Here is a 12,340-nt window from a genome sequence, read left to right as displayed (position 1 = left end):
CACGGAGCACAGCGTGCCGGTGGCTGGGCAAACACAGATCCAGCTGGTTTCAGCCCCAGCCCGAAGAGGGCCGGCAGGGAGGCACGGGCAGGAGCAGCGCCGAGCCGAGTATCGCGCTCCGCAGCACTTCAACCCGTGTTACTTTTCAGTTAACAAAGGAATTATTTTTAGGAGGGTTCCTGCTTTTAAACAGCTGCTTCTTGACGTTTCTGGGAAGCGTGGAATAGAGGAGGCAGCTCGTGGTGGAGATGGGCACACCAGCAGTCGGAGCGGGGACGAGAGGGAACGGCCTCAAGCTGCGCCAGGGCAGGGTTGGGTTGGGTATGGGGAAAAACTTCTTCCCCCAAAGGGCTGTCAGGGCCTGGCCCAGGCTGCCCAGGGCAGGGGCTGAGTCCCCATCGCTGGGGGGATTTAAAAGCCGGGGAGATGTGGTGCTTGGGGCCATGGTTTAGTGGTGGCCTTGGCAGTGCTGGGTTAACGGTTGGACTCGATGATCTTAAGGGTCTTTTCCAACCTGAACGATTCCATGATTCTATGATTTTATGGCAAGGGAAGCTTAGTGTGACTGCGATGAGATCCGCTGGGCATTCTGCTGTCCCGAGGACCCGCAGCGCCTTGGCCCTTGGCCTCTCCGGCTCTTTTCTCTTGGTTCTGGCTCGTAGGGTTCGGTGCTTGGTGCTTCCAGCCTGAAGTAGGTGCCGACCGCTGGGATCGTGGTTTGGCTGGGGGAGGAAGGCGGGGGGGAGGAAGCAGCGAGTGGTTGTTCTGCAGTAAAAGCGGGGAAAAAGGCAGAACTGTGTTGCTGGCTTGCGTTGAATCCCACATTCACTTTGAAGGTGCAAAGCGGCTGTGGTTGGAACAAGGCTGAGGGGTCTTCGGGGCACTGCGGAGGCGGTCACTGGGATTTGTGGGCGCTGGGTTGTCTTCATTGCCGCTGCTGGTCAGTGGAGTGGGTCGATAGCCACCGGGAACCCCACTGGGCTCCTGATTGTCTCCTGGAGAAGGCCCTTACCAAGCTCCCCGAGCCGCGGCGGTGGCCCGCGCCGCTGGCGCACCCTCAGACAAGCCGTTCCTTACGTTGTCTCGGTGAGCTGAGCTTTCCTTCTTCTTCCCCTTGCAGTCCTTGTGACCCGGGAGGACGACTTCAACAACCGCTTGAACATCCGAGCCAATTTCAAGGGGTGCACAGCCCTACACTACGCGGTGCTGGCTGATGACTACCTGACGGTCAAACTGCTGCTGGATGCAGGTGAGTGGCGTCGCGCCGACAGGCTCTCGGGCCAGGAGCACCCCTTTGAGTAGGCCGGACCCACAGAACGGTCAGGCTCGGGCAAGGACCACGCTCTTTCATTGTCAGGATTGGATGTGATTTGCTGTTTGCTTTAATCTCTTTTGTAGTTTCTGTGTCCCCGTTCGTCTCCAGTGGGTTTTTCTCATGTACTCTTGGTGGCTGTTCTCATCTTAATCATCGAGTCCTCCCTTTCTTCCTGCGGTTCGGTGGAGATGCATCCCCTGGTCTCTCTGTTCACTATTTTGAACATTTCCCTTCACAATTTGCACTTTACTCACCTGTCATATCCCTTACGGACCTGTGTGGCGTGGAACCGAAGAGCTCCCGCTTTACTGGGAATGGATCTGCTCTGTAGACAAGGCACTGGATAGGTCCCAGTACCCATGTTAAATGGTTGAGGCTCGGGGTACTGGTGGTTCCTCGGCCATGCAGCCCTTGTGGGAACTGGTAGGAACCAGCTCGTGCAGTTATTGATCCTCCCGGTTAGACCAGAGACCCCTTCTCCCCGTGGGTCCTGCCTCACTGTTGTCCCTTACGGACTGCAGAGCCATGGATACGCTTACGGTCGGACTCGATGATCTTAAGGATCTTTTCCAACCTCGATGATTCTATGACACTAAAGAGATGAAATTGCGTAGGATCATAGCCTCGTTGGGGTTGGAAGAGACTTCAGGCGGTCTCTAGTCCCACCTCCTGTTCGAAGCAGGGCCAGCCGCGTGGCCAAACCAGGTTAACTCGGGGCTTTAGCCCGCTGGCTCCTGAAAGCCCCCGAGGGTGGCCACTGCCCAGCCTCTCTGGGCAGCCTGTTGCGATGCTTGACTGTCTGCGTGAGGAAAGAGCTCATCAGCTCTGGCAGAGGAGAAGAGGCATTTAGCTAACAGAATAGAGATGTGCTACCATGACAACAGTTTTTATATTCGCCCTCCCGCTGATCTTTACCAGGATGACATTTGCGTCTGTGTTACGCCGTTGGCCAGCGCCGCAGCCTGCTGAACCCGCGTCCGGATGGGCAGGGCGCTGTTAAATGAGCCGCATCTGCCCGCGACGCAAACTGTTCTGCGGGCGGAGCGAGTCAGGAGAGTGCCGCTTCCCTCCGGATTTGTGCCCTTTGTCCCTGGCACTCCTCCTCCTCCCACAATTTCCACCCCTCTCCGCCCTGCGGGTCGCCTAGGGCGGCTGCGAAGGAGCAAGAAAGCGTTGTGCCTGCTTCCGAGTGGGTGCTGGCCAGCAGCCGAAGGCTGCCAGCCTGTCCCTGCAGCGGAGAGACTCCAGCGTCTCTCTAGCCAGACGCTGATGTCCGCAAAAATTTTGGGAATGTCGTCGTCTTCACGGTGTGGGCGTCTCAGGAGTTCAGGAGTTAATTCTAGGGAGGCAGGCGGGCAGGTAATTGTGGGACGGGCTCACCTAAGGCTCATTCCTTAAGAAAGCAACTAAAAGGATAATGGAAAGTAGCTTCCGTGAAGGCTAAACATCCCCAGAAGAGATGAAGAAAAATAATTGTAGGAACATTGAACCTTGCTACTCGCCTATCCCATACGCTCGTTATCTTCCACAAATAGAAAAATAAGAGTGAAAGCTTGAGATTCAATAGCACCGAATTCCACAGTTAACGCTGGGTCAGGATTTCTCTCTGGGAGCCTGCCAGATACCAGAACCCTATCTCTTGGCCATAAATTAACCCCAAGAAGAGGAGCCACTGAAAGAAAACCTATTGCAAATGGATTTAGCCAAGGTTCCTCGGGGATGCTCACAGAGAAGGGAGCTGAAAAAGCAGGGAGCTGCTCTGTAGGCTGCGGGAGCATGTGGACGTGGCGACTGGGAAGTCCTCAGACAAAAATACCGGCCCGCGTGCGGTCCGGCACATCGCCCGACGCGGCAAACCTGCTCCGTGTTTGCGGCCTGCGCAGGCGCTGCGTGAACACGGGATCCGGCGCTTTCCCCAGCGCGTCCGAGTGGCCGCGCGTCTGCTGCCCGGTCCAGGGAGTATTTCACATGCGGGATGGTGCGAATCTCAACAGCAGTGTTTTATCTCTAAAAACGCCTAAAATGCAGAAGCGGACTAGCCGCGAGGGCCGAGGGGCAGCCCGCCGTGAAGACGGTACCCAGCAGAGGCCACGGCCACGGCGGGGATGCGCATACGGTGGTCGTGAGAGAGGGCGACGGCGGAGCTGCCGGCAGGAGCTGAGAGCTCCTTTTCCGTCTGTTGAGTTTGGGCTGGCGCCCGTTCCCTCTGGGGAGAAGCTGGAATCCCGTTTTTTACAAAGGCACCTGCTTCTTATTTCTGCCTTTGAAAGTCTCCTTGCAAGACGTGTGCGTTATTAGCTGTACCTGGGCAGCTGCTGGCTGTCCTAAGGACAGGTAAAATACGGGTGCAAATAAGTGAAGTCGGCGCTAAAGAATTTCGCCGTACTGAATAAATAATTGCAAGTAGCGAGTCCAGCTCATTCCTACATCTGTGCCCTGCTCAGCCATCTGAGTGCTGTTGCAATGCAGGCCTCTCTTACAGAGAGGGCTGTTCTTTCGGTTCAAAGGCTGTTTCTGTGTCGGGACCGGAGGCGCTGCCATCTTTGTGAACGGCCGCTTCTGCTGCCCGGTGCCCACAGAGGGTGCTTTGTTCGTGGCAAAGTCTCTCAGCTCAGAAGAACTCACTTGGGTCTCGGCAAAAAGGCGTGTGACAATCTGCAGGGCTGTGCTTGAGTGCAGCTGAAGGGATTGCGTGCCAAACCAAAGGGAAAATTCTGAATTTGGTCAGCCGTGGCACTAAAACGCGACGATCGCCCATCGCCGTTCTGTTCTTAATCCAGCCCCAGGGAAATCCTTCTGGATACCGATTCAGGGGAGTCTACGCTAAGAAGGCATCTCCAAGTGCCCGTCATCGCCTTGCCAAGACACGAGCGTGTCCCAGCGCTGAGACCCCGGGAGCAGCAGCCCACCAGCATGAACCGAGCTTGGTGCGTGGTGTGAAAGATGGCGCCGGAGCCCTTGCAGGATCCCAAGGCCGTTTGCAGCGTTCCTCAGATGAATCCGTGTCCGCCAGCCCATCCACAACGTCCGCTTACCCTTTGCGGTCGCAGTTGGGATGCAAATTTATGACGATTTACTTGCAAATACGTCTCCCCTCTTGGTCAGGTGAATTCTTCTGAGCTGGCAGTGTTACACCAGACCCTTCCCTTCCCTTTCAGGGAGTTCTGGCACTGGCGTTCGATCTCACGATCAGCACCTGACACGAGGTTTCCAGTCTATACTGGGGGTGTTCCCCTCCTCCCGGTCCTGCGCCATAACAAAGCATCGGTCCCCGCGTCCTTGTGAGTGTAATCTGCGATGAATACATGGCCGAAGGTCTCAGAAGCGGGGATCGAACACCTTTCAAAGTGCGCCCGCCCCGGGCCCTTTGTGAGGGTCGTCTCCCGGCGCGGTCTGCCATTGACACCCGCGCGTAGGCTGTCCCCGGTTTGCCGACGTGGAACAGGCTGCCCTCGCTCCCTCCCTTGCGCTTCCCTACACCTGCCTTTTTACTAACTCTCCATTTACTCTCCCCAACGCTTCCTTCCCTCCGTGCCCTGCCCTCGGGGCCAAAGCCATTAACCGCCAAGGCCCCGCTCTGCTGAAACAGCCACCCCCTTGCGAGGCGCTGGGGGTCTTTTAAGGGAAGCCCCCGCGAGCTCGCCCCTCACCCCGCGTCCCCGGCCTTTTGTGGCCCATTCAGCGACTCGCTTGACCCCTCCAGGACCTTATCGCCTTGTGGTCAGCGTGTGTGTGCCCAGCAGACCGCGAGACGAAGCCGTCGCTCTGTTGTCCTTTCGGGCCGTTGTTGGTGACATTTCACAGCCTCCTGACCCGAGCTGACACCATAACCATCGGTGTTTGTGGGAAGGGGTGGGTGGGAGCGCGCATCCACGCAGCGCACCAGTTGCCGCTGCAGGCGCGATCGATCCGGAGGGCTTTGTGTTTGGCTGGCAGGCAGGCAGGCAGGGTCTCCAGCTCCGTGACGGTGGAAGTCTCTCCGGTTTAGAGGGAGCTTTTATTATGTCGGTATTTAAATCTGCTGCATGAAATAGCCGGTATTAAAAGGTTCACCTTTCTGCAGGCGGTAGGGTAGCCTTGCCGCAGAGCTCAGCCGCCTTCTAGCACCCTTCTAAGTCTGATTCTGCCCCCGAAGCTGTCGCCGAAGTGCCGGTAGCCGGAGGAGCCCAGGCAGGCGCTGATCCCTGGGGAAGTGGGAGCTCAGCTCCGCTGACCCCCAGGCCAGCGTCTGGAAGCACAGCGGGTGTATCCCTGCCCTCCGTCCTCCTCCTCGCTCCGGACGTTTGCTGATGGTCAAACCGAACCTCCCCGACGGCTGACGTGGCTACCGGCCCTCTGGCCCTCCAGCAAGTCTCTGCAGGAGACTTCGGAGCACGCTGGAGGTCAGGACTGGCTTGAATTCATCCGCGTGGATGCAGCGGCCTCGAGCCCTGCAGCAGGCGGATTCGAGGTGACGGTACAGGCAGCAGAGACACAACCTGCAGCACGCACGTGTCCGCGCGTAGAGGCCTGTCCGTTCTCACGCCGCCGGTACTGTCGCAGATGAGCTGTAAAGGGGACGGGGTGTTTTGCAGTGGAATGAGCTGTGTGATTCGTTTTGTTTCGTTTCCTGGGATGTCCTGGTGCTCTTGGTTGGTTGGGGTTTTCTTATTCCCATGTGACAAATACCAGTGCACTCTGCGCTGGGTTAAAAACCGGCTGGACGGCCAAGCCCAGAGCGTGGTGGTGAATGGAGTCAAATCCAGCTGGCGGCCGGTCACCAGTGGTGTCCCCAGGGCTCGGTGCTGGGGCCGGTCCTGTTCAACATCTTCATCGCTGATCGGGACGAGGGGATGGGGGGCACCCTCAGCCAGTTTGCAGGGGACACCCAGTCGGGCGGGAGCGTTGGTCTGCTGGAGGGCAGGGAGGCTCTGCAGAGGGCCCTGGCCAGGCCGGGTCGATGGGCCCAGGCCCCGGGGTGAGGGGCAGCAAGGCTCAGGGCCGGGTCCTGCCCTGGGGGCACAGCAACCCCAGGCACCGCTGCAGGCGTGGGGAGGAGCGACTGGGAGCTGCCCGGCGGGAAAGGGCCTGGGGGTGCTGGTCGACAGCCGCTGGACATGAGCCAGCAGTGTGCCCAGGTGGCCAAGAGGGCCAGTGGCACCCTGGCTTGTGTCAGGACCGGTGTGGCCAGCAGGAGCAGGGCAGGGATGGTCCCCCTGCGCTGGGCACTGGTGAGGCCGCCCCTCGAGTGCTGTGCTCAGCGCTGGGCCCCGCACCCCAAGGCGGCCATGGAGGGGCTGGAGCGTGGCCAGAGCAGGGCAGCGAGGCTGGGGCAGGGGCTGGGGCACAAGGCTGGGGAGGAGCGGCTGGGGGAGCTGGGGGGGCTCAGCCTGGAGAAGAGGAGGCTGAGGGGAGCCCTCATCGCTCTCTGCAACGGCCTGAAAGGAGGCTGGAGCCGGGGGGGTCGGTCTCTGCTCCCCAGGAACAAGCGATGGGACGAGAGGGAACGGCCTCAAGCTGCGCCAGGGCAGGGTTGGGTTGGGTATGGGGAAAACTTCTTCCCCCAAAGGGCTGTCAGGGCCTGGCCCAGGCTGCCCAGGGCAGGGGCTGAGTCCCCGTCCCTGGGGGGATTTAAAAGCCGGGGAGATGTGGTGCTTGGGGCCATGGTTTAGTGGTGGCCTTGGCAGTGCTGGGTTAACGGTTGGACTTGATGATCTGAAGGGTCTTTTCCAACCTAAACGATTCTGTGACTCTGTGAAATACACAGCAGGGTTTTAGGTCCAAAGAATACCTGCAAGCTTAGATTTGAGCAGCAAGTACCTGATGTCACTTTATTGGGCCAATGTGGGGAGAAGAGTCCGGGTTTGAAATATTCTAAGGATCTCAAGCCCGGCGTGGGGCTGTGAAGAAGGGCAGACCCTGACCAGGGGAACGGAGCAGCAGCAGGCTTGAAGGAGCTTAGGAACCAGAAGAGGCTGGAGGGGTTCACCAGAAGTTGTTTGCCCCTGTGCATCTCTGCGGGGCCCCTCGCTCATTAAAGCAAGCGCAGTCCGCCTGCTCTCCTCGTAAAGGCCCCTTGCAGCCGGTCCCAGCCCCGCGCATCATTTGCTGTCGAGAGATCGTGGTGCTGGCAGCCGGGACGTCGCCCGCCGCTGCCTCGCGGACGGACGGTCGAACGAGCGCGTTCGCTTGGCGGGAGCTCCCCTGGACGATGCAGCGCTGCTCTTCCCTCCCCTGGTGCTCTCTCCGGTGCTCGGTTGTCCGCAGGAGACATTGCAAGCGGTTTGCTGGCGTCTCGTCTGCTGCTCAACAGCGTTTCAGTGCTGGCATGCGTTCCTCTAGCCGTGTCCAGCTGCTGTCTCATACTGCGCACTCTGAAGAACGGTATCTTTGCCCCCGACTAAAGCATCTAGGTCCAAATCCGGCCTCAAGCTGCGCCCGGGGAGGTTTAGGTTGGATATTAGGAAAAACTTCTTCATGGAAAGGGTTGTCAAGCATTGGAAGAGGCTGCCCAGGGAAGTGGTTGAGTCTCCATCCCTGGAGGTTGGCAGGGACCTCTGGAGACCATCTAGTCCAAGCCCCTGCCCGAAGCCGGCTCACCTGGCGCGGGTTGCCAGGACTGTGGTTGGGGTTTGGGTATCGCCGAGGACGGAGGCTCCATGGCCTCTCCGGGCAGCCTCTTCCAGTGCTCAATATCTGTTACAGCAAGGTTTTTTCTTATGTTTTGAAGGGAATTCCCTGTATTTCAGTTTGTGCCTCCTGTCCTGCCACTGGGCACCACTAGAAAGAGCCTGGCTCCATCTTCTTCATCCTCTCCCATCAGGTATTTTTACACATTGACAAGATCCCCCGGAGCTTTCTCTTCTCCAGGCTGAACAGTCCCAGCTCTCTCAGCTCTCCTCGTGTGAGAGGAGCCAACCCATTCATCGTCTGCTTGGCCCTTTGCTGGACTCACTCCGGTCAGCCCGTGTCTTTCCTGAGCAGAGGGGAAGGATCCCCTCCCTCGGCCCGCCGGCAGCGCTCCTCCCAGTGCAGCCCCGGACACCCTTGGCCTTCTTGGCTGCAAGGACACATTTCTGGCTCGTGGCCAGCTTGGTGCCCACCAGGACCTTCTCTGCCAAGCTGCTTTCCAGGCGGGTGGCCCCAGCCCGTGCTGGTGCCTGGGCTTGTTCCTCCCCAGGGGCAGGACTTTGCAATTCCCCTTGTTGAACTTGATGAGGTTGTTGTTAACCCATTTCTCCGCCCTGGCCAGGTCGCTCTGGACGGCAGCACGACCCTCTGGCCTGTCAGCCGCTCCTCCCAGTTCCGTATCTCCTGCAAACTGGCTGCGGGTGCACTCTCCCCATCATCGGGGTCGTTAAGGGAGCTGTTGGACAGCTTCAGTATCAGTATCAGCCCCCGGCGCTACGCCCCGGCCTCTGCTCTGCTTTCTGCTGCCCGTCGGGACCCTCTGAGCCTGGCCATTGAGCCAGTTTTCAATCCCGCTTCGCTGTCTCCTTATCTAGCCTGCGTTTCATCTGCTTGTCTGTGAGATGGTACGGGAGACGGTGTTGAAAGCCCTTCTAAAGCCGAGATAAGCAACATCCCCTGCTTTCCCCTTCATGCTGCCTACTCCCAATCGCCGCCTTGTCCTTCAAATGTTAGGAAAGGGTTTCCAGGACGAGTTGCTCCATCACCTTCCCAGGAATCAAGGTGGGGCTGACCCGTCTGTAGTTCTCTGGATCCTCCTACTTGTCCTTCTTGAAGATAGCCCTGACATTTGCTTTCTTCCCGTCCCCGGCGGCCTCTCCCCATCACCACGACTTTCTAACCATCGTCAAAAGTGGCTTCACGATGACACTGCTCAGGTCCCTCAGCACTCATGGGCGCTCGTTTAAGTGTTCCCTGGCCGGCTCCTCCTCCACCGAGGGTCAGTCTCCCTTGCTCCAGATGTTCCCACTGGAGCCCGCGCCCCTGCAGCGGGGCAGCCCCGTGGGCAGGGGAGACCCCAGGTCCTGGTTTTCCAAACCCAGGGGCAGCGTCGCTGCGAGGGGTTTGCCCTGCAGGGAGATAGCCCGCCTCCCAGCACGGGACGCTGTTCGCCTCTCACTGCCTCCGCCTGGGAAGGGTTGGCATGGCTCTGGTACCCTTGTCATAAATTGAAGTTACGCTAAGCAAAGCATGGAAGAAAACGCTGCAGAGACCTGTCATCTTCTTGGGCTAGAGCTTATGAAATGCGAAATCAGAATATTGTGAGCGCTTCCTCCCATACACGCCTGAGAAGCTTGGGCACAGAAAGTTGCCCTGCGCTTAACAGCTCGGCTTCATTTTTCTTGGATCACAGAATCACAGAAGGGTTTGGGTGGGAAGGGACCTCTAAAGGTCACCTAATCCAACCCCTGCCATGGGCAGGGGCATCTTCCACCAGATCAGGGTGCTCACAGCCCCGTCCAGCCTGGCCTTGGATGCTTCCAGGGATGGGGCATCTCCCACCTCTCTGGGCAACCTGGGCCAGTGTCTCACCACCCTCAGCGTGAAACATTTCTTCCTTCTATCCAGTCTGAATCTCCCCTCTTTTAGTTTAAAACCATCGCCCCTTGTCCTGTCGCAGCAGGCCCTGCTAAAAAGCCTGTCCCCCCCTTTCTTGTCGGCCCCCTTTAAGCACGGCAAGGCTGCGATAAGGTCTTCCCAGAGCCTCCCCCTCCCCAGGCTGAACCCCCCAGCTCTCAGCCTGGCCTCACAGCAGAGCTGGGCCACCCTCGGACCATCGCTGGGGCCTCCCCTGGCCCCGCTCCCACAGCTCCATGTCCTTCCCGCGCTGAGGACCCCCGAGCTGGACGCGGGGCTCCAGGGGGGTCTCCCCAGAGGGAGCAGAGGGGCAGAATCCCCTCCCTCGCCCCGCTGCCCACGCTGCGGGGGATGCAGCCCAGGAGACGCTTGGCTTTCTGGGCTGCCAGCGCACGTTGCCGGCCCGTGGCCAGCTTTCCATCCCCCAGCACCCCCAAGTCCCTCTCCTCAGGGCTGCTCTCCATCCCTCCATCCCCCAGCCTGTGCTGACACCAGGGGTTGCCCCCACCCAGGTGCAGGACCTTGCACTTGGCCTTGTTGAACCCCATGAGGTTCACACAGCCCCACCTCTCCAGCCTGCCCAGGTCCCTCGGGATGCCATCCCGTCCCTAACAGAATATTGATATTGCTATGGATATTGAATTGCTTTTCCAAGTGCTTTTCCAAGGCGCGTGTGCCTGTGTGTCCACGTAGCGAGGGGCTGGCTGAACCGGCGGCTGCCGTTGTGTGGCGGTGCGCTGCTTTGCTGATGCGCCGAGGTCGGTCTCACATCTCCTATCCTTGCTTAAACGTAGAGCAATTCGGAAGCAGAGCGACTTGCCCGTTGTCGGGACCTCCCCTCTCTTTCCCCGTCGCAGGGACAGACACCCCTCCTGCCAAACCCGAGCAGCCTCGTTATATACCTCATTCTCCCCCGCGCTCTCCTGATCACGGACGGCCTGGCTTCCTACTTCCCATCTCCAGAAACCCCCTTGGCTTCCAGCTCCTCCCAGCGCCAGCCCGCGGGCTGAGCGGGCCGTTCCCGCCTGGGAGACGCCTGCTCCGAAACACCTCCTTCGTCCTCCATGGGACCCTCGGTGTGACTCCGGCGCTGGTCCCTGTTCCCATACCGGCGCTTCACAATCTCTTGGACAGGGATCGATGGTCTCGGAGGCGCGGAGAGGCTGAGTAGCGGAGGTCCTGCGGCACGGAGCTGGGAGCGGAGCTTGGCTCTCGACTCCAGCCACGTCTCACTGGCGCAGCCTCACCGTCTCTGCCGGCACGGTGGGAGGCTCCGGCACACGCGCCTCGGGCTCCAGGCTCTTGTGAAACATCAGCGACCCAGTCAGCTCAGCGCGCACGTCTCCTGGAGGGATTTAAAAGCTGGGGAGATCTGGTGCTTGGGGCCATGGTTTAGTGGTGGCCTTGGCAGCGCTGGGTTACGGTTGGACTCGATGATCTTAAGGGTCTTTTCCAACCTGAACGATTCTGTGATTCTATGATTCTATAACATACATTTTTGAAAATATTTTAGCTGAAGCTGCGATAACCCAGACTTCTGAACTCGATTTGCCTGTAAATTTAGCCCGGTACGATTGTTGGTGAGGCTGCGCCTGTTCGGTGCAGCGTAATTGCGGAGGCTGTGCGTAGGGTGGGTGGCGGTGAATGAATTGCAGAGCCAGCCTTACAAGGGATGGTCTTTGGACATCAGAAGGGGAAAATGCTTGGGGTATTCTCAGGAAAAATCAGGTTGTAATTATAGCCGGCTTTCTTGCGTTTGAATTCTGCATAAATCTTGGTCTAAGTATCTTAGAGTGTTTTCAGTGGCGTCCGGGACGGAAAGGGCTCTGCTCTTGCAGGGAGAGGGTGAAGGACATGGCCAGAGAGCCGTGGCCTCCGGGTCCCCAGCAGCCAGCACGTGGCGACGGAGCAGAGGGGATCGCATCCTGAGAAGGTGACACCGTTGTTTCGTTGCCCTCAGTGGCGTCACCAGCGTAAGCAAGAGCAAAACTGGGGAAACTGGGTGAGAAACTGAGGAAGCCAAGCTGGCAGAGGTCTGCTGGGCTGGCGGGCTCTGACCAGGTCTTTCCTAGCGGATGGATCCCCAGAAATTTCCAGCTAAGGGACAGTGAGTTTAAAGCCACTGCATTTGTTTGCTTTGCTTGGTTCTCCCTTGATTCTCATGGAGATTGATCAGGCTGAAGAGCGCTGCCCCGGGCACCCAGGACGCTGCCCTTGAGAAGGTCCCACACGAGCTGGTTCCCTTGCCGATCGTCGCATTGACTCTAAAGCTGCCTTGGCGGCTTTTCCTGCCTCGCCCCGACCGCCGCCGGCTCTGCCTCCGCCTTGAGACCGGGCAGGGCTTGGGAAGGACCCGTGGCGCAGGTATGGCAGTGCCAGCCGGCAGGACGGAGCCGCGCAGGAGCCGGGAGTCCCTTTGGTCCCGGGCACCCGTTATAAACGCGCGGCGCGTCTGCAGGGCGCGGGGGGAGCGTGTCTGCGTGTCCTGAAAGCCGGCGG

General features: G+C 59.1%; 1 protein-coding gene across 1 annotated transcript in view; it reads left to right on the top strand.

Annotated features, from left to right (window-relative positions):
• Nucleotides 1-12,340, top strand: part of CLPB (ClpB family mitochondrial disaggregase) — a gene marked incomplete at its 5' end in the record, with an annotated part of 92,292 nt that overhangs the window by 34,891 nt on the left and 45,061 nt on the right. The window contains 1 exon segment of the mRNA XM_082304467.1: nucleotides 1,121-1,249. Within this exon segment, the coding sequence (XP_082160593.1) occupies nucleotides 1,121-1,249 (129 nt within the window).

Source organism: Platalea leucorodia, assembly GCF_965183815.1.
Source record: "Platalea leucorodia genome assembly, chromosome: 2".
NCBI classification, from domain to species: Eukaryota; Metazoa; Chordata; class Aves; order Pelecaniformes; family Threskiornithidae; genus Platalea; species Platalea leucorodia.
This window is presented reverse-complemented; position numbering and strand designations above follow the sequence as displayed.